We start from the raw sequence: 25,940 nt of genomic DNA on the forward strand, positions 1-25,940 counted from the left end.
AGGTCTTGAGGCGCCACAGACAATCCGCTCATAGACATTTCGAAAGCAGTGATATAGAGCGATGCATGTGTTGTCCAGTCGAGGAGAGCCAAGTACTAAGGCTGTGGTGAAAGATATGATGGGTCCTCGACAGGAAAACTAGCAGGACCGAAGCACTAGCAGCCCACGTTCACTTATGCCAGCTCCGTCCTCGACTTTGCTCGTCATGTGACTTTGTATACACTGATACAAGTGCTGCGGGCTTTTTCGATGAGTCGAGACAGACTCGTAGCTAAGGCTGACTGGAGCTTGGCAACGCTGCATTTGAGAGACAAGGTTCGTGCTCAGCCGCAGGAGGCGTGGAGGAGACGGAACATATCGTATAGTGTTTTCGCGTGTCACTAACCCCGCAGGCAAGCATAGCAATACGCGCAAGCACCCGCCATTTACATGAGAAATTGAGATCGTTCATAGGTATGGAAACAAAGCAAATTTGGATCGACGGGACAATCATTACTCTTCCGAAGTTGTTGTAGCTCTGTGAAGCGAACTTTTCTCCTATTTCTCTTCTCCATCTCGAGTCCGTCTTTTCAGCTCCTCTCTCTTTTAATACACTCTCTTCTTCTCGTGTGAAGCTTTCCTAGCTTTCACCTCTTCAATGCGTGCAGTAACTAATCGTACAAGGGATATTCGCAGCTTGTTCAATACTGTGGAGGCTGTGCTAACAACTTCAAAAGGCCTTGGTTACAGTTGAACAAAGCGATAACTGTGGTGAACTAGAGCGCGAAGAAGAAGTTGTTGCGATAGAGGAAAGCGGGTAGTCGCCTCAGTGGCCTGTACTGTACGGGTCGATGACGTCAACCTCACAAGTTGGAGCCTTCTAAGGCAGCCCTGCTGTCGAAGGTAGAACACTAACAATAACGCGCGCACATCTTGAAGCTTCAAGTTCACGCAGCGTTATCACACTCATTGCATGATGGTGCTTCTGTCGCTCCATAGCTACTCTCCAGCACAATTAGCAACAAACAAATCAAATCCTCAAATCTTCGGACTTGATTTGTTCACGAACCTCCTATAGGGACGTGCAGAGCGGCACGTACCAGAGGGCGCTCCGGGATCAAATATACTTGGCCTTGATTTGGACTTGACTTGTTGACAACTGTGCTCTCCAGGGCTATCAACCTTGGAAAAGCACCTACCTCTGCAGCATGTTGAAAATGGAATAGCATGTTGTTGAATCTAGGTTATATCTGCACCCAGGAAAATTTCCATTGAGGAGTATTTTGAAGCCACAGCTTGTAAGCAAGAGCATTTACCTGTATTGTGCATGCCAAGAGTAAGCACGAATCCATTTCTGGCGCTGCTTAGGTGAGACGGCACGCAAGTTTTCATATAGTTATAAAGCGTTGTACCCATACCGACATCAAAGATACGATTCCGATCTCTCAGCAATCCCATAGTCCTCGCAGTTATCATGCCTCAACCACATGTACACTCCTTCTACCGAACCTGGTTCACCACCGTGGATCCAATCGTCCTCTTCTTCACGGTGCTCACATGCATCTTCTCTCCCGCTACCATCCTCGAGACAGTCGTACCGCGTTCCATTGAGCCTTACAATCCACTGACCCACGGACCGCTGCTTCACCAAGCCGCTGCGTTGTACGGCTTCTGCGGTATCATCTACGGAGTGCTGTTGCGCGCTTCGCCCGATCCCAAGGTATGGAGGATTGTCCAGGCAGCGACGCTGGGCGTTGATATCTCGCTTCTTGCTACGCTGTATAATCTGCTCAGGCTACAGGGCAGAACCGATTTGAGCACCTGGCATGGCGGAGACTGGTTCAATATGTTGTTCACTGTATGGGTGGCGCTCATCAGGATTGCGTTCTTACTGGAAATTGGTGGGAGTGAAGACAAAACGAAGAAGGCGCGTTGAAACAAGGACCAATGGAGGGTAGCAAAGGACGTGAGGTGCTATGATCTGGTGTGAAGGGCGCACTGTACAAAGATTGGGTCGAGCCTATGCGTGTCTATCGAATGAGGGGAAGAAGGTTATGCATTTTTTCACGTAGTGAACTTCTCTTTGTTCGCCTCAGCCGCATCTTCAGCAATCTTGGTGACCTTTGCTTGGCCCAGCTCCTCAAATATGTCGAAACCCCACCTCGACTGCTGGTTAAACCTCTTGTGCCTCTCTAGACCAGTGAGCTTCTCATATGCGTCCTTGGACAGTTCCTGTACTTGCAGATTGCTTTGTATCCTGTGTGGTGTCACGCTCTTTGGCAGTACGACGTGTCCGTGCTGGATGCCCCAACTCGCAAGCAGCTGCCCACCATCGAGGCCCAACTGTTTGCCAAGCTCACCGACGAGCGAGTCGTCGACTGTGCGTGGCTCTCCGGTCTGATTGTTGCCGAGGGGTGAGTATGCTTCGATGAGGATGTTTTTACTCTTGCAGTAGTCGAAGAGGGAAGGCTGCTGCAGGTAAGGGTGTACTTCGATCTGGTTGACGGCGGGAACGACGCTGGTCTTGGAGAGCAGGTCATCGAGGCGATTGATGGTGAAGTTGGAGACACCGATAGCGCGTACTTTGCCGGTGTTGAGAAGCTTCTCCATGGCCTTGTATGTATCGGCAGGGTCGATATCGATCAGGTCAAAGACGCCGTTCTCGCGCAGAGGGAACCACTTGCGAGATTTGCCATTGAAAGCACTGTGCTTACTTTAGCCTGCATGCAAACAGAGTGGTAATTGATACTTACACAGGCCAGTGCATCAGGAACAAATCGAGATACTCTGTGTCAAGGTCCTCCAAGCTCTTGTCGAGTGCAGCCTCGACGTCCTCAGGCGCATGTTTTGTGTTCCAAAGCTTGCCTGTGATGAAGATGTCTTGTCGAGGCACACCACTTGCACGGATACCTTCACCGACCTCGGCCTCGTTTCTGTAGATCGCTGCGCAATCGATGTGACGGTAGCCAGCCTTCAACGCTGTCTCTACAGCACGCTCGACCTCACCAGGCTTTGCTTGCCATGTGCCGAAGCCAACAGCGGGGATCTTGGCGCCTGTGTTGAGGGTGAAGTGTGTAGGAAGCGACATCTTGGGAATCGAGTCGCTCGTGTACGTCAAGAATTTGGAGAATAAGCTCTGTTGTTATTGCGGAGCTTTGGAAGTGTTAGGAGGGTTACAGAAGGATGGTACATAACCCATTGAAGCGGATTCGACAGCATTTTGAACAAATTGGAAATTCCATATTGCTGTGGAACTGATCCATGTCATGTTGATGATCCGTAGTGACTGTTGAACAGGAGACGGAAACTGCGGAGAGGTTGCGAGCGAGTACGCTAGTGGGGCGCTACCAACATCAACTTCCAATGACAACCCCACCATGTTGGGTACCCACATCTTGTGTGTACACCAGAACGTGGGGAAGCCCATAATCTTTGCCGCGGGTAGTTCGACACTTTTTTCAGGATTGCCCTACTAGGTAATAAACTGTTAGAACTCGAGCGAGACTTACCGGCACAAGCCGACCTCGGCTGCCCTACGGAAAGATGACCTCGGAACCTGCCCCCGCCTTTCAGACGGATTCCCTTATCACTGGCTGATCGCAAACATTGGTCTTCGATATCCTTCTGCAGCCCCTTGAGATGGCCAACACGGAACAAGCACCGCATCAGCACAATTCGCAATCACCAGTGGCTCCGAGTACTATACATGCGGGGCACGGAAGTGTTATCCCGCAGAAGCGTGCCCTTGACGGAACTCAGTACCGACAGAAGTCAAAAGTGACCCGCGCATGCGATATTTGCAAAGCAAAGAAGGCAAAATGCTCGGGTGAGCAGCCATGCAGAACGTGCGATCGCCGAGGACTCGATTGTCGATATGAGGCAGTCTACGCGCGAGGGAAGGCGCCAGCACCACGTCGTGTGCGGCAGAATGTTGTGAACGTCGATGCATCGCAGTCAATACCAGTCCAGCCAGCAGACGCTGCAAGGCCCACCCGTTCGCCTCCGATCCTCAATAGTGTTGAAAGGGGCAATGCGCACCAACCCTTCCCAACTGGCAGCTCAAGTGGTATTGAAGATGGCGCCGGGCCGACAGGATCCAATAATCTAGATGTACTGGCTGCTATGGCGACACGACATCAAGAATCTATCCCAGAAGCTCCCTCTCGAGGTTCGCCAGGTCTCGAAGTAGCAGGTCAATACTCCGATACGACTTCCGGACTTTCTTTCCTCCATCGCGCATGGCGACGGTTCTCCAATGGCGAAAGCAGCCAGGTCATGAGCGGTCAACTGGGCTCTGTCGAAGACAATCAACTGCTCACTTGCGCTGGTGATAAGCCATTCCAGAGACCAGGTGATGTTCGAATACCACCGCTGGACCGAGGTCATGAATTACTCGGATTATACTTTGACGTCTGCATTGCAACCTATCGACTTCTCCACAGACCTACGGTCGAGTCGTGGTTCGATACGGTGTCGAATAACTTCACATCAAGCCAGCCACTCTTCACGGGCCTCGGCTACGCGAAAACTTCAATCGTGCTGTCTGTACTGGCTGTCGCTTGCATACACGAAGAGAGGGCTAGAGGCGAGAGTGGCCTGTCGCCAGCTACTGGTGATGCAGTACCAGCACAGAGTGACGAAATCTTCTGCGAAGCACTTCGGTTGACAGAGACGGAGACTGGGTTCCCAAAGCTCGAATCCGCTCAAGCGCGACTCATCCAGGTGTTATATCTCTTGATGTCATCAAGGTTCAACCAGGCATGGTATGCTTTCGGCCATGCATTGCAAGTGTTATCGGCTCTGGGCTTGCACAGACGTGAGGACCGCAAGCGTCCTTTACCAGCTTATCGAAGAGACTACATTGAGGAGCAATGTAAAAGACGAACGTTTTGGGTGGCCTACACGCTAGACAAATATCTTGGAGTTATCTTCGGGCGCCCGCGGCACTACCACGACGATGACATTGACCAAGACTTCCCGGACGCAGTCAACGACGAGGATATGACTTCCACTGGTCCAAGGGAGAGCGATAACGACTGTCATATTGACTCTTTGATTTCACATGCCAAGCTTGCCCAGATCGCCGAACGAATCTCAAGGGAGGTTTACTCAATCAAAGCGATACCTGATGAAGAGCGACTAGCTGCAGCTCACCGTCTGGGAGCAGAACTCCGGCAGTGGAGATCGTCACTTCCTCCGTTCTTGGGTGCAATCAACCCAAGCAGTCTCATACCTAGTTTTCGCCGACAAGCCATGGCTTTGCGAATGTCGTACTCGCATGCGGTTATGCTTGCGCATCGTCCATTCTTGTTGAAGAACACCGTGCGTCACAGTGAGGATTTGAGACGGCTCGCAAGAGAAAGCATCACAGAGTGCATCAAAGCTGCCCAGTCGGTATTGGAAGCAGTCGATCGTATGGCTCGGGAGGGTCGCTTGTTCCATGCTTTCTGGTGGACACATTACGTCTGCTTCTGTGCATTAGTAGTTGTCTATGTCTGGGCCATCCAAGAAAGCAACAACGATCCTACTGTTGCTGAACGTCGGGAAATCCTCGACCAGGCAGAGAAATGCATGAACCACCTCGCTCAGGCCACTGCGACTAACTCGCCATCACGCAAATACAGCATCATTCTACAGGAATTGCGAACCGAGGCTAAGAGGAAGACTGCGAGAGCGATGCAAGAGCCGAATCAGATTGTTACCTCCATGGCTGCAATCCCAACCGGACCTGATGCACTCCGTGCACGGGTGAACATGTCTGATGAACAATCAATACAAGACGTAGCTGTTGCGCAGCTCTGGCAGCCGCTCTTTGGCAGTCCTATTGACACGTCAACCCCTGGACTGCAAAACTTCCTGGACGGTTGGCAGACTACGGATTGGCTCGATCTGGACTCGTCGGCGTTTGCCTCTCTACCAAGTTATAATGAGCAGTCTTTGACCTGGATGGGTGGTGTCTGATAGCTGGGTACTTAAGCATCACTCGTTGATAGCGCTCTGATATTGCCTCAATATCCATCGTATACATCCTGCCTCTGACGAAGCCCATGATGGACGAGCCGGCACGCCACATTTGCCTAAATATCTCGTTCTTGAGAGTTGGGAACAGGTCGCCGTGGAACCTGACTGCCTTATCATTGCCGACAGCTCCAGCCAAGGAGACCTGGGCGAATGCCGGCACACATCCGCCGCATGCAGCGACCACCCGACCCCTCAGCGTTTCATCAGCCTTCCCTGGCAGTAGGTGATTCTCCGAAGTCGCGACGTACCGCCCTTGGGGCTATTGGAGGTGGATGCAGATATCTGATTATACTGCCACCTTGGAGGGTATTTGGAGAAATTGAAGAAGGGAAACTTGGTATAGAATTTAGCTGCGAGGAGTGTAAGAGGGACAGGTGGTGAAAAGCGGGACGACTGTAGCAAACCGTTCTTATGGACATCGAAAAACGGTCGCTCACACTCACACCCTCTGCCAACCTTTGCATGTCTCACTACCTAGCTTGCTGGTGCGAAGAGCTTACACCAAGAAGGAGATCATAGATGAAGGCGACATCAAGCCGGTTGGATACCCTGTAACTTTTTCCGAGATCTGGCCTGTGCTGGCAAGGTGAGAGACCGTCTAGAATCACGGAAACAGCCTTACTACTCGTAAATTCGTCTCTTACCTCAATTTTCTTTCCCACTACTTTTCTATTGCTTTTGAATCTCTCTTCGCACACTTACCCCATGCCACCAAGCTTCACAAGAGCATTCCAACTTCCACTTGAGAAAGTCTTCTGGGCTTGTGCACCTTCGAACCAAAGTAGGTATGACCATTTTCTCGTGATACAATTACTTCCTCGGCCAAGGGTATGGCATAGTAAGATTTGGGGTGAAAGTGAACAGGTTTTATCCAGCAAAGCATCGTGCCCGACCGCACAGTCAACGCAAGTGACGCAGTACTCGGCCCGCACACTGTCGCCCACGACCCCGCAAATCAGCAGACCCGTCGCCCGCGCGCTCGTAAAAGCAGAGAAACAAACCGACACGACAGCAGTGGAGTTTGATCAGCTCTTGCTTCTATTGACGCACTATCTTCTCATGAGTAGGAGGTACAGACAGGCATAGCACCCCTTTGGTGGAGCATGATCTGTGATCGCTGCTCCTGAGTTGTATGAGGACAAGGAATCACATGGGCTACCCTCCGAAAGCCTGGATTATCTTCATCCACAATGCGAAAGGAGGGTGTTCTGAGCTGCGTACACCCTATACATGCAGCTGTACTTCGCATTCGCCACCCCCTGCATTACAATATCGCCGATATTACACAGCGTCTGCCTGATAATGTTAACGACAAAGTAATGACTGTGGCGGACCACGGATCGATGATGGTAGCAATTCCTACATGGACTTCTTCATGGCTACCGCAAAGCTCGCACAGACACTTGAAAGTATTTCCCGAATAGTGTATCCAAGATGAGAGCTTGGTGCTACTCTCCAGAAAATCATAGCGAGAGAGCTTTTATCCAAGGTCGCAGAGTGAGCAAGGGCAGCCCCAACGTTTTTGACACCGACAAAACCAGCTAGCCTTGTGCAACCCTTCCATTCTCAACTATTTCAGTTGAAGACTGTTCGCCAGCGGTCCGCTGCACTGATTGTCCAGTTCATTTGGTTAGTGCAGTTTGTCTCCCCATCCTATCACTGCTATTCCTTTCCACTATATAGTCCCGACCGATCCTTGCCATAGCTCATCAGATCAATCAAATCATCTCAATCCTTCCACAACGATAATTTGCGGTTACGCCAGTCTTCTGGTACATTGGCCATTGCTGCGAGATGTGGCTTTGTCCGCGTGTATAGCGACGATCCGCGAAGTAACGTCAGCTCTCGACACTGTGGTCTTTAAGTCTGCTAAAAAAGTTACAGACAGCGCGGAAAAGCGTAGTATATACCTCCATATGAAAGAGCATTTATATGCAGACCGCTGGTTCTAGCCGAGGGTCTCTGGACGCTACCTCTCTACTGCGAAGACGACGACCATGAGCGATCCCAGATAAGAACTGTGAGCGTCGGACAAACCCAGATGGATAGCATCATCATTCATTGAAGCGAAATCTATGCTACGTCTAAAGTTGAATTTATGAAATGCAGATGGTTCTCAGCGTTGTCATGGTTATCTCCTTGCCGGGCTCAGGCCAGTGTTCTAGCCCGATGCCCGCTCCATGTCTCATGCACTACAAAATATACTTGAAGAGGGGCGACTTGTCACCCATCTCGAGAAGTTCCCTGTCAGTGTACTTCGCTCTGATCTCATCCTCGTCAAGCCTAGCCTTCTTGGAGTTGCCCCACTTGTAGGACGCTTCCAACAAAAAGGCAACAATGAATCCAGAGGCACCGAAAGCGAGCGACAGACCGAAACCAGTGTTGTACTTGGGCTTCTCCGACTCAAGGTACATGTAGCTGCCAACGATTCCACCGATGTTGCCGATACAGATGTTGAAGGCAACACCAATAGCACGACGAGAGCTGGGTGCCAAGTTATTGGCCGCCCAAGAACTTCCAGCGGGCTGGACGGGGTAAATACCAATACAGGTAAGGATGATGGCGAAGAAGGAGGGGCCGAGGTTGGCGCGCAGGTTACCCTGGAAACCAATGATGATCGAGTAACCAATGGCGATCAACGACAGTGGAATGGCAACGAAGGGAAGACGCCAGTAGAACCTATCAGATAGACGCGCGAAGACGATTGAGCTGATAGCACCACAGACGTATGGTGGGACAGTCATGAGCTGAGCGTTGGTGTTGTTGAAGCCCATGCCCTTGGTGATCGTGGGCAGGGTGAACTTGGTTCCGTATGAGCAGGCTGAGATGCAAAGCAAGATGTACGCCTGCATGTACAACCTCCAGTTGCTCAAGACCATCTTCAGGTCGTTCCAACGGAACTTCTCCTGGTTCTCCTCGGAAAACTTGCCGCCATCCTTGATGAACTTTTGCAGCTCAAGGAATCGGATCTCATCGGGCTCCAGCCACCTTCCGCTCAAAGCAGGGGAGTCGATGAGCAGGAAGAAGCAAGAAACACCAAGGATGACAGTGGCGATACCCTCGAGGAGGAAGATCCATCTATGCAAAGTCAACAATCAATCCAACCTTAATATAAACGAACTCACCTCCATCCCTCATAGCCTCCAACGCCATCCATCTTGGCGATGGCAGCCGCAAGGAGACCACTGAATGCGCCAGAAAGAGCCGAAGCGCAGTAGAAGTATGAGATACGTGTCGCCAGATCCTTGGGCATGTACCAGTAGGAGCAGAGGTAGACGGCACCGGGGAAGAATCCAGCTCTACAACTGTGTCAGCCAGGTAGTGGGAAATCTGATTGGCATGAACTTACTCAAACACACCAAGCAGGATACGAGTGGCCAGAAGACTAGCAAAGTCCTTGACCACACCCATGCAGGTCATGATGATGCCCCATGCGACGATGAGAATACCAAGGTAGACTGATGGGCGCTTGAACTTCTTCAAGAGCATGTTGGATGGGACCTCCAGTAGGATGTATGGCACAAAGAAAACAGAGAGCACAACGTTCCACTCTATATTACTGAGCTTCAGATCAGTGACCATGCCTTCAATCTTTGCATTCTGTAGCAGATCAGTAAGTGCGCTTCGATGGTCGGCTGATTGCGCTACGTACGCCAATGTTGGCTCTGTCGATGTGGGAGATAAGGTAGAGAACAGCCAACATAGGGACCAAGCGAACGTCAACCTTGCGGATGACCTTCCTCCTCTTCTTCTCGGAATAGTTTGTGTAGAATTCTGCATCGTCTGGGTGAAGACCAAGAACTTGGAAGTTGTCGATCTGGACGATCTGGTGTGCCTTCGTGTCATAAACGGACTCCGACTTTTCGTCGACGTACGAGATCTCGTTCTTCTCAATAGCGGTCATGGTGGCTAAATAAGATGATGCTGGAAGGAAAGAAGATACAAATCAAGATGCAAGGGGTAGGCAGTCTCTGCGAAGCTCGTTGAGGAGGTTGTGATGATGCATTCCACAGCACGTCCGGAGACAATGATCTTATAGATTGCGGTGACCTACGTGCAAGTGACAGGTTGGGACTGTGGAGTCGACAGTGCGGAGAACCCATGCATACGAGCCATCCCCAGCTTGTCGTGGCATCGAGATGCGGAGGCAGCCGTTATTGTCTGGGGAGGCGCTAAGACCTCGGGTCAGTGGCCGGCAGTGAGAAAACGCAGATTCAGACTGTTTAGCTTGACGGATTTCTCGGTGCTCATGAATAGTCGAAACCGCTGCGAAATAACATCTGATACCGCACCAATCATATCAAAATCCGTATGTGCGCTTGAGCGCTTGTGCGTCCTTAGCGGCAAGCTTCCCCCGACCCGGTCGCGCTTTCCTTCAGACCTCAGCAACCACCTTCCCCACAATCTTTCGGCACAGACACACTACCATTGCAGCAACTTCAATGTTAAAGAGGGTCCATCATCCATCATGTCTTCTTCACTCAGCTCATCTGTTCATTCCCTGCTGTTTGCTATCTGCTTCTGCAGTCCACCTAAACCATGGCACCAGCACAGATAGCACTTCCCACTCCTCAACCATCCACCCCATCAAAGTCCATTACAACGACTGTCGAGCGCATCGACACAGTTGACGATGCACCTATTCAGACAGTCGATGCGCTGATACGGCACCGAGCACGCACATATCCTCATGCCACCATTGTCGCCTACCCAAGCTCAGGTGTCGACTTTGTTGATTACTCGATGCAACAGCTGGATGTATTCGCCTACCGGGTTGCGAGGCATTACCAGACTTTCATCCCAACAAGGACGAGCTCAGATGCCAAGCCTACCACCGTGGCTCTGCTTGGGCCCAGCAACTTCGAATATGCAGTCACCATGCTCGCTCTTACCAAGCTTGGTCACACGGTTCTGTTCTTGTCAACAAGGATATCACAGCTGGCTATCGAGTCATTAATCGAGACTACTGGTGCGACATACCTGTTGGCAGATGCACGGTTCTTACAGACCGCTGCCGATGTACAAGCGAACATGCCATCTGTCTACGTCGAGGAAATTGCCAAGCAGTCATTGTTCGACTTCCCTATCGAAGTACACGCAGACACCCGTTTGGACTACCAGCTTGATCACAACGTGGAGGCATCCAACAATGTGTACATCATCCACTCTAGTGGTACGTATCAAATTCCTCTCATTTTGGGATGACTGTTACTGACTTTGACAGGTTCGACTGGTCTTCCCAAGCCCATCTATCAGCCTCAGAGGAGCTGCATTGCGAACTACGGAATCCACATGGACATGAAGGCATTCATCACTCTGCCTTTGTACCATAACCATGGTATTTGCAATTTCTTCCGTGCCATCTACTCCGGAAAGTCCATCCACATTTACAACGCAGACCTACCGCTCACACAACCGTACTTGACTTCGATCTTACGAAAGCATCAGTTTGAGATCTTCTATGGTGTTCCATACGCGTTGAAGCTTCTTGCGGAAACTGATGAGGGTATTGCACTATTGCAACAGCTCAAGATCGTTATGTACGGTGGTAGCGCTTGCCCAGACACACTGGGCAACCTGCTCGTTGACAACGGAGTTAAGCTCGTTGGTCACTACGGAGCGTGGGTTACTCAATCACGATATCAAGGATTGCTACTAACATAGACGTAGCACTGAAGTTGGTCAGCTCATGACATCTTTCCGACCTGATGGTGACAAAGCTTGGAACTACGTCCGGGAGTCGCCAAAACTTCAGCCCTTCCTCAAGTGGATTCCACAAAGTCCGAACCTATACGAATGCACCGTACTACCTGGGTGGCCATCTAAGGTTGCATCCAACAGGCCTGACGGTAGCTACGCCACGAAAGACCTCTTCGAGCCGCACCCAACAATCGAGAAAGCTTGGAAATACGTTGCAAGACTCGACGATACCATTGTCCTCGTGAATGGCGAGAAGTTCAATCCTGTCATGATGGAAGGAACGATCCGCTCGCACAAAGCTGTCACTGAGACAGTGGTGTTTGGCGCTGCCCGCCCATATCTTGGAATGCTCGTTGTTCCCAGTCCTGCGACAACTGGCTTGTCGAGCGACAAGATCATCGACCAAATTTGGCCAGTGATCGAAGAAGCCAATCGAACAGCCGAAGCATATGCTAGGATTACCCGACATATGATTCAGGTGCTACCACATGATTGCCAGTTTCCTCGAACAGACAAAGGCAGCATCATCAGGCAAGCGTTCTACAAGCAGTTTGCGCCCGAAATCGAAAGCGCATACGACCTGGCAGCAACCGCACAGGGAGATCTTAAAGCCTTCGACATACCTGAGCTGGAGGCCTTTATCCGTTCCATTGTTACCAAATATTTTCCCCAGGCAGAAGACATTGATCGAATTGCCGACTTCTTCTCGCTTGGCCTGGATTCATTGCAGTCCATCTTGATTCGCACAGACATTCTCAAGACTGTCGACATCGGCAACAACAAGCTCGGCGAGAATGTCGTCTTTGAGTACCCATCCATCGCTTCCCTGAGCGGTCATCTTGACAGCCTCCGCGCTGGGGTGGTGGAAGAGCAGACCTCGGTCGAAGAAACCATGCAGGACCTCATCGCCAAGTACAGCGATTTCAAGCCTGCTCGTAAGCATACTGTGGTTCTTACAGGTACTACCGGCTCGCTTGGTGCTCATGTTCTTGCGCAGTTAGTGTCTCGCGCCGACACCGAGATTGTCCACTGCCTTGTCCGCGCAAAGAGCGGTAAGGAGGCGGCCCATCGTGTTACACAATCGCTTCTCCAGCGCAAGATCTACCATACCATGTCTTTGGAAGCGCGCGCAAAGATCAATACCCTGCCTTCGGATTTCTCCGACGCTCACTTGGGGCTGCCTACTGCGACCTACGAGGCCATTGCCGAGAAGGTGACCAATGTCATCCACTGTGCATGGGCCGTCAACTTCAATTGGGGTCTGCCATCCTTTGAAAGGGACTGCATCGCTGGTGTGAACCATCTTGTCAACCTTTGTCTCGCCACCCCTGCATCCAAAGCGACTTTCGACTTCTGCTCTTCCGTTAGCACTGTCGCAAGATGCCCAAGTATGGTCACGCCAGAACAGGTCGCACAGTTGGACTGGGCTCAAGGCATGGGTTATGCTCAAAGCAAGTGTGTGGCAGAAAACCTTTGCGTGGCGGCTGCCAACCAGGCTGGTGTCAAGGCTAGGGTGCTTCGGGTCGGTCAAATCGTCGCTGACACTGTTCACGGTGTCTGGAACAAGGACGAGGCCATCCCTCTCATGATGCAGTCCGCGCTCACCATCGGTGCACTGCCCAAGCTGCAGGAGTCTCCCAGCTGGACACCGGTTGACATCATCGCAAAAGCCGTCTCTGAGATCTCTCTCAGCAACGCTGAGCCAATTGTTGCCAACGTCACTAACGCAAAGACATTCTCATGGACTAACGATCTCCTCCCTGCTCTGCGACAAGCTGGACTGGAGTTCGACGAGGTTGAGCCGAAGGAGTGGGTCGAGCGATTGCGCAACTCCAGCAACGATGTTGTTGCCAACCCCACCTTCAAGCTTGTAGACTTCTTCGCCTCCAAGTACGACAAGGATACCTTTGGCCCATCGAGAACCTACGAGACCGCAGTCGCGCGTCAATGGTCGCCCGCTCTAGACAACGCACCAGTACTCGACGCATCTTTTGTCAAGACCTTCGTCGATCAGTTCAAGTCCGGCGCATGGAAGCAGCCTTCCTCTAGCACTGCTGAGAAGATGAAGCAAGTCATTGTCGTTGCCGGCCCATGTGGCAGTGGCAAGTCGACAGTTGCGAAGCACCTCAGTGCTACCCTCAAGGCACCCTTTGTTGAAGGCGACAAACTGCACTCCTGCAGTGCTGTCGAGCAGATGGCCTCCGGCATTCCGCTCGGCGATGATGATCGCGCGCCTTGGCTCGACAGGCTAAACAAGCGTGCCCTCGAGACTGTCAACGATCTGGGCTATGAGAAGGTCGTCGTCTCTTGCTCTGCGCTGAAGAAGCAGTACCGCGACAAATTCCGCGCTATAGAGTCACAAGATGTACAGGTCGTCTTCGTAGATCTTCAGGCTGGGCAGGAAGAACTTGTGCGTCGTATGCAGAGCCGTGACCCGCACTACATGAAGCCCGAGATGGTCAAAAGTCAGGTTGCTATCTACGGCGCGCCATCTGCAGATGAGTTGGATGTGCTACCTGTCGATGCCGGTCAGAGTGTTGAGAAAGTTATCGAGGAAGTTGAGGCTCTCTTGAAGATGTTTGGTGCTTAGATGGCGCTTGTTGCAGGGTACAGAACCCATATATGCACTCACCTGGCGTTATTAAGGGAATGGTACAGGCGCTTCTAATATTTAGATCCATACAGTTTCGATCACCAAAACGAACGACCATATCAGTAACGCAACCAATTGGCGCTAATTGAGGTCAACTAAGATATTTAAACGTTTGTTGTAACTGTATGACTGGCGCTTAGGAGGATGCACTTGTGAACCGAGATGTCGTCTCGATACCTATTCCTGATGTTTCCTCGGTCAACCTGAGCGACAAAGCTAACACCTCGCTGTCATCTCTTTACATCCTCCTCCTTGTTTGTGTTTGGGTTCTGGGTTGCCACCACTCCAACGTTGAGCCCTGCTTCTTGGATCATCGCACACTCTCAGCCCTGCAGGCGCTTCATTAACTTTGCAATTATATCGTTCTCAGAACAATCGAAGCTTTCAGTGTTTTGACTCCCCCAGTAGAAAACCAGCTGCCAAGCTCTTAGCGGATGAGTGAAGGAATGTTACCTCTTGCTCCAGGGGAACGTTTGTTGCAGTAGATGCAAATAAATGAAGGTGTAACCGCGCAGAGCATTAAATCAGGGGTAACTGCGCGAAGCAGTAAAATCGGTATATTGTTGTGTTTTTCTGTTCTCTCACTCGACCCCCAGCGGGGTCTGTTTACATGACGTATCTGTCGTGCAGCCAGAAAGTGCTGTTGGAACAGGCAAGAGCACTGCACCAGCACACATGGCAGACATGACCTCTTCACTCCATAAACCGTCACAACGTTGCTAGTTGGGCCCCATCGAGAGTCCCATTCATCCCGTCACGGGGACTGGATATGTAGTCATGATGGATGCGTATGGGAGCTGCAAAGTCATCCGGAGCTACACACAATTCCAGACGGTTTACTGCAACATACCGTATAACACAATTTGGAGGCTCACACTACAAGACACATTGTGCTCGAAAACGACCGTAGTTGCACTCGAAACTGGTTTTGCAATCACCAGTGTCAATACCCCTGAAAATTTCACGGAACAGTTTGACAGTAGCAGTGTTCAGGTCGCGGAAGCCGTGCGGCCTACCGATGAAGAAGTTATCTCCGTAGAACCTCGACCACTTTGCCTCTTCTGCTTCGATGTACTTTATGCGGAACTTGACACCCTCAGTCTCAGCTTCGGCATACACAGTCTTAGACGCAAGGAAGAATTCAGAGAAACTACGGACTGGATTTGAAGCAGAATTGGCCATCCCATTGTAGAGCATAATTCGAAGCTCGGCGATGTTGATGAATTTCTCTGCCGCAGATGGATCAGGAGCTGTCTCTGCAAGGTGCCACACTTCTAAGCGCGATATCAACGAAGTGACATCTAACTGCTGTGATGTGGTGTTTTGACCGACATGGTCAGTTTTTGTGGCTTTGCTAGGCAGGTCGACTGGCTTGCGTCGAGGTTTTGACAGCTTCGTAATTACACTTTGATCCATTGTTGGTAGATACTGTGACGCTCCCTAGTCCAGCAAGGCCATGAGGCTGATTAATATGAAGCTCGGTTCCGTAGGTGTCTTTTCATGCGAGTGCTATGTCACTGATAAAGTGACGCATTTGCTTCGCCAACTCAGACTCAGCTTCTCGCAGTAAGGATTTGTTGGCCAGCAACATTCCTGGTAGTTAGAGATTGGTGCCTCTAGTGCAGGTGAGATGTGCTGATACATGCTAAAGCGCAGTTCGAAAGGCAGTGTTGCGAGATTTGGTAGATCGTGCGCCATGGCGCTTTCTGTGTTGGACATGCTAAACTTGAGTCAAAGTGGTAGAGCTGGAACACAAGAAGAAATGTTGGTGATGACAATAGCCACACATTGTGTCACGTATAGCGTAGGGAACATGAGGAACTGGGTTGATTGAATAGCTATGAAGGAGGGAAGCTATTTATGTATGTAGAATGGTAAAAGTGGGGAGAGAAGCTAAGCTGGTAACACAGTGCATTGTAAGGCCGCATCGTGTATGAAACCGCTGTAGACTGCTTTGTTCGAGACAGTGTAGTTATAAACAGCAATACTTGCAGGTTTGCAACAATATGTCGATCAACGTTGCTTTTTTGCCCAGTTTCGGACGACACCTTGGATGACACCATCAACAACAGTCCCAACATCATACCTTTCAAAGTTTTTGCTCATCATTCTGGCTTTCTGCTTGTATGAATCGTCAGCCAGAACTTTTTCGACGCCCTTACGGATATTCTCGATGCCGGGGGACCGGCCGCCGACGTGAATGCCAACACCGGACCATTGGACAATTGCATTAGTAATGGCTTTGTCTTGGCCTTCACCACCGACGACCAAAGGGGTTCCATGCTCAAGAGCTTGTATGACGGCACCGTATCCACCGTTGTTCACCAGAACATTAACCTGTCATTTGTTAATCTTGAAGGCAAGATAGAATTGTGAAGCTTACCATAGGTAACAAAAGATCATAAGGCACGAACTTCGCCACTCGTGCGTTCTGTGGCAGGATAAGGTCGGGCACATCGACTGGATCAATCGCGACAGTGGTTGCGATAACTAGCACATCCTCTCTGTGCTTCAGTGCTTCCAATGTCGGCAGCACCAGATTGTTTAGATCCGTCTCGATTGTGCCTTGGCTGACCGCAACAATCTTCTTCCCTTGCTGCTTCGCTTCCACAATCTCGTTCCACCAGCTGGGAAGATCCACATGCCCAGCATTCAGCTTCTTTGGCTTCTTCATTGCGCCAAAATAATGAACGGTGGGTCGGAGATCACTGCGAGGGAATTCGAATTCGGGTACGCCAAGCGACAATATCTGATCAGTCACAGCGTGCATCGAGTCCATCAAATAAAGGTTCGTCTGTGCTCCACGTTCATTCAAAGCCTCCCAGTACCAGGTACTAAGTGTGAAGGTCTGGTGGTCGTTCCGCTGATCTAGGATCGCTTGCTGATGAACAGCCTTCGCATCTGGGCCCGTATGTGGCGCTTTGCCTACATAGAACGGAAAGCTGTCATTCGAATTCATCATCAAAGGGTGACAGTTGATGATAATGCTTGCGTCTGGCTTGATGCCTGGGGCACCGAGCAAGATCGGGTGATGACCAATAACCGGCGTGTCGAAGAGCGAGACCAACGGCTTGTTGTCGCCATGTCTTTGGCGGAAGTCTTGAAAGACTTGTTGCAAGGTGTCGTGCGCCGGGTCCATACTTCCAATGAGAGCAACCTTTGTGATGAACATCTCTCGCTCTAGACCTGGCGTCTTCGATGCGTAGGTGCTGAAGTCTTCCGTGCTCATCTTATCCTCGCCATCGACCAACGGATGGAAAGTGATTCGAGGGTGCAGGCCTTCGACATCCTTCTCAAATACTCGACCAGTAACGAAGATAATAGGGTAGCCAAGTTCAGCAAGAACAACTGCAAGCTTTGAGATCTTCTCAAAATGTGACCAGTGCGTGAAGGCCGAGACGACGATTGGTGTGTCTGAACGTGCAGGTATCTTTCCGGAAAAGAAAAGATTGAGGCTTGCTAGCTGTAGATAGTCAAGCACGTAGATCTGCACTACAATTAGAGCAACGAGTGGCACAATGACCCAAACGAAGAGTCGCTGAGAGAGCGCCATGATGAGAGGCAGAGCGACTGGAAGGTAATGGTAGACGAGACAAAAGGCGAGGTTTTGAATCTTACCTGTATCGCGTGTCCGAATAGATCTTCATTACTGACTGCATTGCTCACCTTGTAGAGGTTTCCACTACCAGTGACGGAGTCGCTGTTGGCCTAGTGCTGACAGCAGTCTTACCTACAGCCTCATGTGTACGCGACCGTATTGGACGGCTGAATCCAGATACCACACTGACTATGACATGGTACAACATGCAAAGTGACAAACAAGTAAGGAGATAGGAAGGGTTACATGATGCGAGCGGGCATTCGGTGTTCCACGACCTGACGCGACATTAGGGCGTGCAATAATTCGTGCCCGAACTAAGTTGAGATGAGATACCGTTTCTGTGCGCGTGCCGACCGCGATCACTAAAACACACCTATACTTCAACACATAATATCTCAGCAACCATGACAGGTATCAAAGAAGCGCTTGAGGAAATTGAAAATTTGAAGCCAAGCGAAACACTTGTATACCAGCATATTGCAGATTAGCATGGTGTTAATCGCACAACCTTGTCGCGGAAACACAAGCAAATACTAACTGATCGAGAGACCAAGAACACCAACCAGCAGAAGCTTACTCCACAACAGGAAGAGGAGCTTGTCAGGTATATAGAAGAGCTTACTGCTCCACATTTTCCACCTACAAGAGAAATGATAGTAAATTTTGCGTCGTCAATAGCCACAGAGCCAGTCAGCAAGAGCTGGGTTACCCGCTTCATCAACAACCACTCGATCCATCTCATCTCTCAATACTCAACGGGTATGGACAGCAATCGCCACAACGCCGATTAGTATACCAAATACAAGCTCTATTTCAACCTTTTGCAGTCCAAAATCGCCCAATACAACGTTGATGCTGAGCACACATACAATATGGATGAGAAGGGCTTCATGATCGGAGTCACCACCAGGACCAAACACGTGTTCAGCAAACGTATGTGGGAGAAGAAGGAGGTTACAGCAACTACTCAAGATGGCAATCGTGCCCGGGTGACGCTTATAGGGTGTGTGTGTGGGGATCGATTGGCACTGCCACCAGGCTGTTACGATCAAGGAGCAACTCGCAAAACAACACTGAACGAACAGGACGACGCAACGATACGGGAAGAGCCGAGGAACTGTATTATCGATCGACCCGAGCAGTGAGGCCGCGTCAGCGATACTCAGTATGATCATCAATCTCAGTCGAGCAACTCGAGCAGTTAGGCCGCGTCAGTATACTTGGTACGAGCAGTATACTCGATACCGAGCGATCTGAGCAACCCTCCTGCTAAAGTATATAACAAGTAGACACGCTGCTCTTATGGCATCTTGTTCAACCTCGTCAATCAACTTTGTTATTGGAATCTCACTTGCTCTCGAGCCAGACAGTATACTCTGTACTACTCATTGCAACCAGTCGCCACGATCTTTGACTAGGCGACTACCTGACTATTACGAAGGTTATTACAACCCGCCCGGATAGTCTACCCCTGACCACCCGAGCTTTGCTTAGGTGACTGGCAACCCCTACGGACTCCCTGTACCTCCGCTCATCCCCGAGAACCAATTGAATAGTGTCTACGAGCTTTGCTTAAGGCACGACTTCAACAGTGAGGCTCACTTCAATCCAACAGAGAGGTTTCAAAGATCCAGAGTACTTAGGAGATTCAAGATGCAACAGTATTCATCTAACCTATGCAAGAAGAGACAGAAGAAGAAGAGTCCTCTTACTCTATACATGTATGGGGGAATCAATTGGTACTACAAAGGCCCTCTGGGGCTCTACAATGACAATTCTGAGATGCTTCCTGTTCCAAAGCCACCTTAAAACCCCCACAAATCCAAGTATATTACAGAAGTCCAGCATCATTGAGATGCCTGATAGATGTAGACATCTCTATGAAAATGGTGGAGAGAAGATCCGCAGCAAGGTCTGGTGACTCCTACAACACCACAAAATATCTTTATACAAGACTCAGCACCTATCCTAATAGATTCATCTTGAAAATTGCATCAAACTGACCCAATATGACGTCCCAAACCTCACTGTTCATTGATTTGTATGAATATTGTATTAGGGGGATGAATGGTGGGTCGATTACCTCATTTCAGCTTAGTTAGGCACGAATTGTTGCACGCCCTAATGAAGCCGACCAAAAGAATGACGGAAAACCCGGAGACACTGAAAAGCCGGCACAAACGATGCCGCAACCGGTCGATGCATAGCGTTGCATGCTTGACCCATCTCTCCTCAACCCCAGAGCCCACTCCTCAGCCTACCCATCGAGCTTCGCTTGCACGTTTGCAGCTATATGATCCTTTGACCGGCAACAATCGACTGGAACTGAGCGTTCTTCTCCTGCCGCCAACTGCATAAGGACATGCTTGACCGATTACCACCGAAGGTTGAGATGAAGTCTTGTCTCCTAACCAACGATAATGCCCAGCAGCTAACAGAAACACTGCTACTGACTGTTTTTTGAACGATCATCACATAGCAGCCATCATTCAATCCTAATATATCCAGGAAAATGATACTCGGACTTCTGCATCCGCTGTTTGGCTGGGTTCGCAACGTCATCGTACAAGTGCCCGTCTCTGGTGGCTGGAGAAGCCCTACACACAAACTTTACGCGTTCTATCTGGAAACACTACAGATTCTCCTTACAGGCGATCTCGAGACCATGAGCCCTCCAGGCCTCCCCCGTCCTGCAGATGCAAACATCACGATGAACTGCAAGAAGGTCACTCTGACACTGGAGAAGCTATCAAAGGCCGATGGTGGCAAGGACAAGGAGACGAGCTATGAGCTTACACCGCCCGGAACAGAGATATTCTATCTCTTTACTGCCGTCCAAGATAGAGAGGACAAGCAGGTAGAGCGTTCGTACACTTTTCAGACTCGGTTTGACCTGTCGACCGCTCAGGCAGAGAACGAGGCCAACAGGCTGGTGTATTATTCTCTAGAGACTACGGGAGACGCTCACAGAAGATGGTGGCTAGGTAAAACGTCGGAAGGCATGTATAAATCATCTTTTTCTCTAACTCTATTGGACACCAAAGTAACTCACTAATACCCATACTTCGTTGGTTGTGTGGATTTACATGGACGATTTCTTTCGCAACCAAGCCTCAGCTGGATCACGGCCTATTTTATGTCCCATAATAGCATGATGGCTTTTCATATTCTTCAGAATATTCCAGCATGTGCACTTGCATCCATGGTCCTGGAAAATTCACGTTCCACTTCGTTTTAATATTCGTCTTACCCGCACAAAAAGACGAAAGGACCCATCAAACTGCCGTTTCCTTCTGTACCTGACCCTTGTTCTCTCGGCGACTCCACCGAGTTTGTGGGGAAACAGGGGGGTCAAAACACCACCGGTTGCAGTAGGGCTGGGCATAAGTAAATCAACCGAGACATCCCCATCGAATTGCCTTGGGAGAACAGCCATTGTCACACAGATTAATCTAATCATCAACTACATCTGGAAACACCTCGCCGACTCATGAGGCAAGCACTCGTTCTCGAACATTCAACCCAGTATTCAGGCTCAACTAGCTCTGGGCATCAGCCATATCAACTCGATACCGCGCAGAAGAATCGATCAGCAAGATCAGAAGCTGTGTTCCAGACATTCAACAATGGTCTCATTCACCTCTCTCATCCTCGCTTGCACCGCGGCTCTCGGCGCACTCAGCGCGCCCCTTGACGTCCTTACCGAACAAGCAGACGTCAACATCACCACAGCCCTCTCGAAGCGCCAAACAACCGCCAACTCCGAAGGCTACCACAACGGCTACTTCTACTCATGGTGGTCCGACGGTGGCGGCTACGCACAATACACCATGGGCGAAGGCAGCAAGTATTCCGTAACCTGGCGCAACACCGGGAACTTTGTTGGCGGGAAGGGATGGAACCCAGGCACTGGCCGGTAAGTAGTCATTCCGCTTCTCCATTCACTCGAGGTCATGCTAAGTAATGTGTTAAATCAAGAACGATCAACTACGGCGGTTCTTTCCAGCCAGCAGGCAACGGTTACCTCGCTGTCTACGGCTGGACGCGCAACCCGCTGGTCGAGTACTACATCGTCGAGAATTATGGCACGTACAACCCCAGCAGCGGTGCACAGCGCAAAGGAAGCACTTATACCGACGGCGGCAACTATGACGTTTCGGTCTCCACTCGCACCAACCAGCCGTCAATCGATGGCACAAGGACCTTTCAACAGTATTGGTCTGTCCGCCAGTCGAAACGCAGCAGTGGTAGCGTGAATATGCAGAATCACTTCAATGCTTGGGCCGGGTATGGGATGTCGTTGGGGACACACTATTATCAGATTGTGGCGACCGAAGGGTACCAGAGTAGTGGGAGTTCGGAGATTTATGTGCAGACGAGCTAGATGGATTGCTGCTATTTTAGGACGAGGAGGGCGAAAGATGAAACCAGTATGGTAACACTGGAGTGCTGCAGTATCTCGAGACGAAAGGTGGGAGGGATGTGTGCAAAGTAGTTGAGGATACAATGCATCCCTCTGTCCAAGGTGTCGGCAGATAAGTAACACGCAACACCCCCATGAACCTGCGAGTCGTGCTTCGGCTACCCGGCAGAAGCGAACCGAAGGCATCGCGTCTGTCACCGACGCGCACTACACCAGCAATCCTTCCTTCCAGGTCGCCCACTAATCACCTGCCTCCAAACACCCTTGACCCGCTCCAGCGCACGTTCCCTCCTCGTCATCTTACTCTTTCCCACGCTATCCTCTGTCATCTTGCTCGCGTCGACGATAGTAAACACCACCCCAATAATCATCCCTTCTTAGTTCCTGATTTACCTCATCACCAATCCAGGTAGCGCAACAAGAGCATAGTACCCGTGATTATTTGGGCGTGCAACGGAATGATTTGCAGGAAAGTTGACTCGTACTTCCACCACTCCAGTAGAAGGGAATGGCTGACGCCAATAGTTGAGACGAACGGCTTTTTTTTGGCAATTACCTTCCACACAAGTATCACTAGCATTTCTATTTCCTCTTTCACGCTGCTCTGTATCTACTGCTCTGGAAAAGCGGAGACGTGCTTAGGAATTGCCATGTTAAGAATGAGACTGCGGACTTGCGGGGCAAGAGCAACGAGGAACTCCTCTTCCTTGATATCGTCCAGACCGCCGGATTGATGGACGTCTGACACGAAGGTGTTGAGCTGGATGTTCTGAATGTCTTTATAGCTCTTCGGCTTTGGTTCGAGTATGAGTAGAGGCTTTCCGTCCCAGAACGGATCACGAAGGAGGTTTTGAGTAGCGAAAGAATAGCCCAATGGCTGATGTACGGTGCAGATTGTTCCCTTGCTTTGGACAATGGTGTGTTTTACGCTTGACCAACTCGTAGTCAAGTTCTCGCTTCATGAGGTAGTTGGTAAGACGCAGGTTCCAAACATCGGTAACATTGTATTTGGCAATGGCTGGTCCATCAGGACTGGGGCCGCAAAGTGAGTGCAATTCAATAGCTTCTCGTCATGTCCCGACCCTCGTTCCAGTAAAAGTTGCAAAGGAAGCGAAGGCACGAGTTGGGAACCATGGTAGTCAGGTCATCAGACAATAGTGAACGACGTCACCTCGGAAAACTCCATCCAGTCAATCCTGTACTCATTGACCATGTCATCCGAGATTCTCGTGATCCCCACTCTCCGAAATTGCGGTGCCTTGGAGAAGCCGAGGCCTGTATCGACCAACACAAGACAAACTCGAGGATGTATCAACAACAAGGTCAGATCATGCCCATTGGGTATGTGTCCAGGTCCCTCGACCGCCAAGGCGTAGTCTGCCCAGAAGGGTAGCTCAATGATTCCGTCTGCACCCAGAGTGAGCTTGTAGCGACTCAAGTCAAGCTGGTTGGTTCCGTCGAGCCAGAATGAGCTGTAAGTATAACGCAAAGTTGCAGTTGTGATTGACGCCTCGCCTTTGAGGATAGCATAAGCCACTCTGCCGAACGGATTCATTCCCTTTTCGGCAATTTTGAGGAGCACACAGTCGTCCTGAAGGTTGCGTCCGAGGCATGTGGGTCTCGAAAATGGTTTGTGTTGCTGCTTATCTGCTTGCGTAGCGGGCGGAGGTCTGAAGATTCGAGAAGGGTCGTGGAAGTTCACAATGTCTGTCCAATACATAATCGGGTCCAGAACTGACACCCACGACCACGATGGCCCACAGTAGTCCTCATCTGATTTCAGTATCTTTGTTGAGTTCACGTTCAGCCGTTCGACGCGCCATAGCAGGTCGAAAGCTATCGACTCCATCCAAAGACCTGCGGCGTATTCGCCACGGACATGCTGTATGCGCTTGCAAAGGCCAGAAAGTGCCGGCAGGCGATCTGATCGCTTCGTCAAGTTTAGTGTAGAGTACTTCTCGACAACGCGATGGAAATCGAAAACATAGTTGGCGCACTCTCGCATTCTTGACGTGTCAGTCCAGGGGTCTGATTCCAAGTATGGAGGTAAGGACGATTTGATCTTGCCTAGTCTGAGCATCCAGTCTTGCATAGATCTGGCAGAGCCTCGACGCAGACCGGACGTTGTAGACTTCCACAATCTGTCAATCTCGTCTTCCTGGAAGCGGCGGATGCTGAGGTCTTCATTGATCTGTTTCTGACGTCCGGTAGAATCTCGCCGTTCATCTTCGCTGACCCTGATAGCATGGTGAAAGGCACCAGTCGGGCTTGTTTGCTCGCCGAAACCACCACACTCACAAGTGCTGAGCTCTCGACACTCCCACACTAGCTCTGACTCGGAGAAGTGAAGCACCCGTCTGGAAAGCAATCGCTCTTGGAAAGCCCAGCCCCGGCTCATCAAAGGAAAGCGCGCATGCAGCTCGCTTTGGCCAAAGGTGTCCCAATGTGAAATGGGCTTTCGGACAGCGATTTCGCAAGTTCCAACGTCTTCGGGGAGGCTGATTGGAAGGCTGCGTGATGTGCTGAACGATGCGGCGAAGCACCCGAACGAGTCTCCAGCTGAGACGGTGGCTGATAAGGTGAGAGAGGCGTACTCGTATATGTCGGCCATCTTTGCAGACTCGATAGCCCAGTCCTCAGTGTCATTCTGAATGATGCATAGTGAATCGATCCATATGAAGTCGATACCCAGCAAAGAAGTAAGCGTAATGGCATCTTGAAAAGTTTTCGGTATGGTACTCCAGGGGATCCCCTTCTTCCTGTGTTCTAGTGTGGAACCCCCGTCTTCGGGGGTTGCATGTGCAGTAACACAAGGTTGACTGTTTCCCCAACAGTGCGAGAGCGCTATGTAAGCGCCCTCGTCGCCAACTTCGGGCTCAACAAGGCGAACGTTGATATCGCCTTCATTATCTGTTTGGATCAGGAGCACGCGTTTAGGCAGGTATATTCTTGGAGGTCCTCTGCATGCACCATGTAGTCTGTCACAGTCACTCAGACGTGATCGCGTCCAGTCCAACGACTCAGCTGAAAGCGGGTGGCCGCTGGTTGTAGATCGAGGTAATATCGCCTTCCAAGCTGATAGTCTTGATTAGCATGGAACGACTTCTATCGTTTGAATTTGACCGAGATGTGGATCGACATACGATGTTTCTGGAGGCTGTAGAACTCAAGCTCTAACTTTGGTCGCTCATCGTAGAAATACGTCTCCAGAACAAGGGTGTCACGGCGACCGTTGTGCTGATCATGACATCGAGCCGTAATAGTTCGGGCGAGCCGCTGAAAGTCTTTCTGGTACAACGTCTGTCCACCTTGTCGAAAACCCTCAAGAATGACCAGGCATGACTCGCAGCGGTTGACGAATGCGGAGTGGCTCAGTACGGCAGGTGTAACATCGAACGTTAGGCGCGTACCGTCTGGGTTCCGCTTCTCCTGATCGTTACATACTGCACACTTCTCCATCAACGCGTCAGGCCAACAGTTGGCGTCTGCTCACTGGTTGGTGTCATCGTAATGCAGAAACGCGCTTATCTCTGCAAGCTGAGGTTGGTAAGGCATTGAGAAAA

General features: G+C 50.5%; 10 protein-coding genes across 10 annotated transcripts; 5 read left to right on the plus strand and 5 right to left on the minus strand.

Moving 5' to 3' along the window:
- Window positions 1-1,453: 1,453 nt before the first annotated feature.
- Window positions 1,454-1,915, plus strand: BU25DRAFT_459434 (uncharacterized protein; the record flags this gene model as incomplete). Its single annotated transcript, XM_033710279.1, has 1 exon — window positions 1,454-1,915. One exon carries the CDS (start codon window positions 1,454-1,456, stop codon window positions 1,913-1,915), a length of 462 nt encoding a protein of 153 aa, XP_033560481.1.
- A 128-nt stretch (window positions 1,916-2,043) lies between these two features.
- Window positions 2,044-3,067, minus strand: BU25DRAFT_422483 (Aldo/keto reductase; the record flags this gene model as incomplete). The annotated part of the gene is made up of 2 exons (XM_033708154.1): window positions 2,044-2,683; window positions 2,733-3,067. The coding sequence occupies 2 exons, from the start codon at window positions 3,065-3,067 to the stop codon at window positions 2,044-2,046; spliced, it is 975 nt and encodes a 324-aa protein (XP_033560482.1).
- A 551-nt stretch (window positions 3,068-3,618) lies between these two features.
- Window positions 3,619-5,940, plus strand: BU25DRAFT_394928 (uncharacterized protein; the record flags this gene model as incomplete). Its single annotated transcript, XM_033704764.1, has 2 exons — window positions 3,619-4,042; window positions 4,121-5,940. The coding sequence occupies 2 exons, from the start codon at window positions 3,619-3,621 to the stop codon at window positions 5,938-5,940; spliced, it is 2,244 nt and encodes a 747-aa protein (XP_033560483.1).
- Window positions 5,941-8,192: 2,252 nt separating this feature from the next.
- On the minus strand, window positions 8,193-9,904 carry BU25DRAFT_343688 (MFS general substrate transporter; the record flags this gene model as incomplete). The annotated part of the gene is made up of 4 exons (XM_033702968.1): window positions 8,193-9,078; window positions 9,126-9,299; window positions 9,350-9,600; window positions 9,653-9,904. 4 exons carry the CDS (start codon window positions 9,902-9,904, stop codon window positions 8,193-8,195), a joined length of 1,563 nt encoding a protein of 520 aa, XP_033560484.1.
- A 345-nt stretch (window positions 9,905-10,249) lies between these two features.
- Window positions 10,250-14,290, plus strand: BU25DRAFT_440693 (male sterility protein; the record flags this gene model as incomplete). Its single annotated transcript, XM_033709194.1, has 4 exons — window positions 10,250-10,313; window positions 10,628-11,173; window positions 11,225-11,621; window positions 11,671-14,290. The coding sequence occupies 4 exons, from the start codon at window positions 10,250-10,252 to the stop codon at window positions 14,288-14,290; spliced, it is 3,627 nt and encodes a 1,208-aa protein (XP_033560485.1).
- A 939-nt stretch (window positions 14,291-15,229) lies between these two features.
- Window positions 15,230-15,769, minus strand: BU25DRAFT_459439 (uncharacterized protein; the record flags this gene model as incomplete). Its single annotated transcript, XM_033710280.1, has 1 exon — window positions 15,230-15,769. The coding sequence occupies one exon, from the start codon at window positions 15,767-15,769 to the stop codon at window positions 15,230-15,232; it is 540 nt and encodes a 179-aa protein (XP_033560486.1).
- A 621-nt stretch (window positions 15,770-16,390) lies between these two features.
- On the minus strand, window positions 16,391-17,732 carry BU25DRAFT_315347 (glycosyltransferase family 1 protein; the record flags this gene model as incomplete). The annotated part of the gene is made up of 2 exons (XM_033702188.1): window positions 16,391-16,690; window positions 16,737-17,732. Coding segments are annotated over 2 exons (1,296 nt in total), but the record flags the coding sequence as incomplete, so codon positions are not given.
- Window positions 17,733-21,580: 3,848 nt separating this feature from the next.
- On the plus strand, window positions 21,581-22,338 carry BU25DRAFT_343929 (glycoside hydrolase family 11 protein; the record flags this gene model as incomplete). Its single annotated transcript, XM_033702976.1, has 2 exons — window positions 21,581-21,870; window positions 21,933-22,338. 2 exons carry the CDS (start codon window positions 21,581-21,583, stop codon window positions 22,336-22,338), a joined length of 696 nt encoding a protein of 231 aa, XP_033560488.1.
- A 97-nt stretch (window positions 22,339-22,435) lies between these two features.
- On the plus strand, window positions 22,436-22,833 carry BU25DRAFT_411713 (uncharacterized protein). Its single transcript, XM_033706623.1, has one exon. It carries the CDS (start codon window positions 22,512-22,514, stop codon window positions 22,788-22,790), a length of 279 nt encoding a protein of 92 aa, XP_033560489.1. The 5' UTR covers window positions 22,436-22,511; the 3' UTR covers window positions 22,791-22,833.
- Window positions 22,834-23,524: 691 nt separating this feature from the next.
- Window positions 23,525-25,836, minus strand: BU25DRAFT_394934 (uncharacterized protein; the record flags this gene model as incomplete). The annotated part of the gene is made up of 2 exons (XM_033704765.1): window positions 23,525-25,143; window positions 25,521-25,836. The coding sequence occupies 2 exons, from the start codon at window positions 25,834-25,836 to the stop codon at window positions 23,525-23,527; spliced, it is 1,935 nt and encodes a 644-aa protein (XP_033560490.1).
- Between the last annotated feature and the right edge of the window lie 104 nt (window positions 25,837-25,940).

This window comes from Macroventuria anomochaeta (genome assembly GCF_010093625.1).
Source record: "Macroventuria anomochaeta strain CBS 525.71 unplaced genomic scaffold BU25scaffold_21, whole genome shotgun sequence".
Taxonomy (NCBI): Eukaryota; Fungi; Ascomycota; class Dothideomycetes; order Pleosporales; family Didymellaceae; genus Macroventuria; species Macroventuria anomochaeta.

What these genes read in the sequence shown, in the direction of transcription:
- BU25DRAFT_411713 (XM_033706623.1), top strand. Translation starts at nt 22,512, where the DNA reads ATGAACCTGCGAGTCGTGCTTCGGCTACCCGGCAGAAGCGAACCGAAG.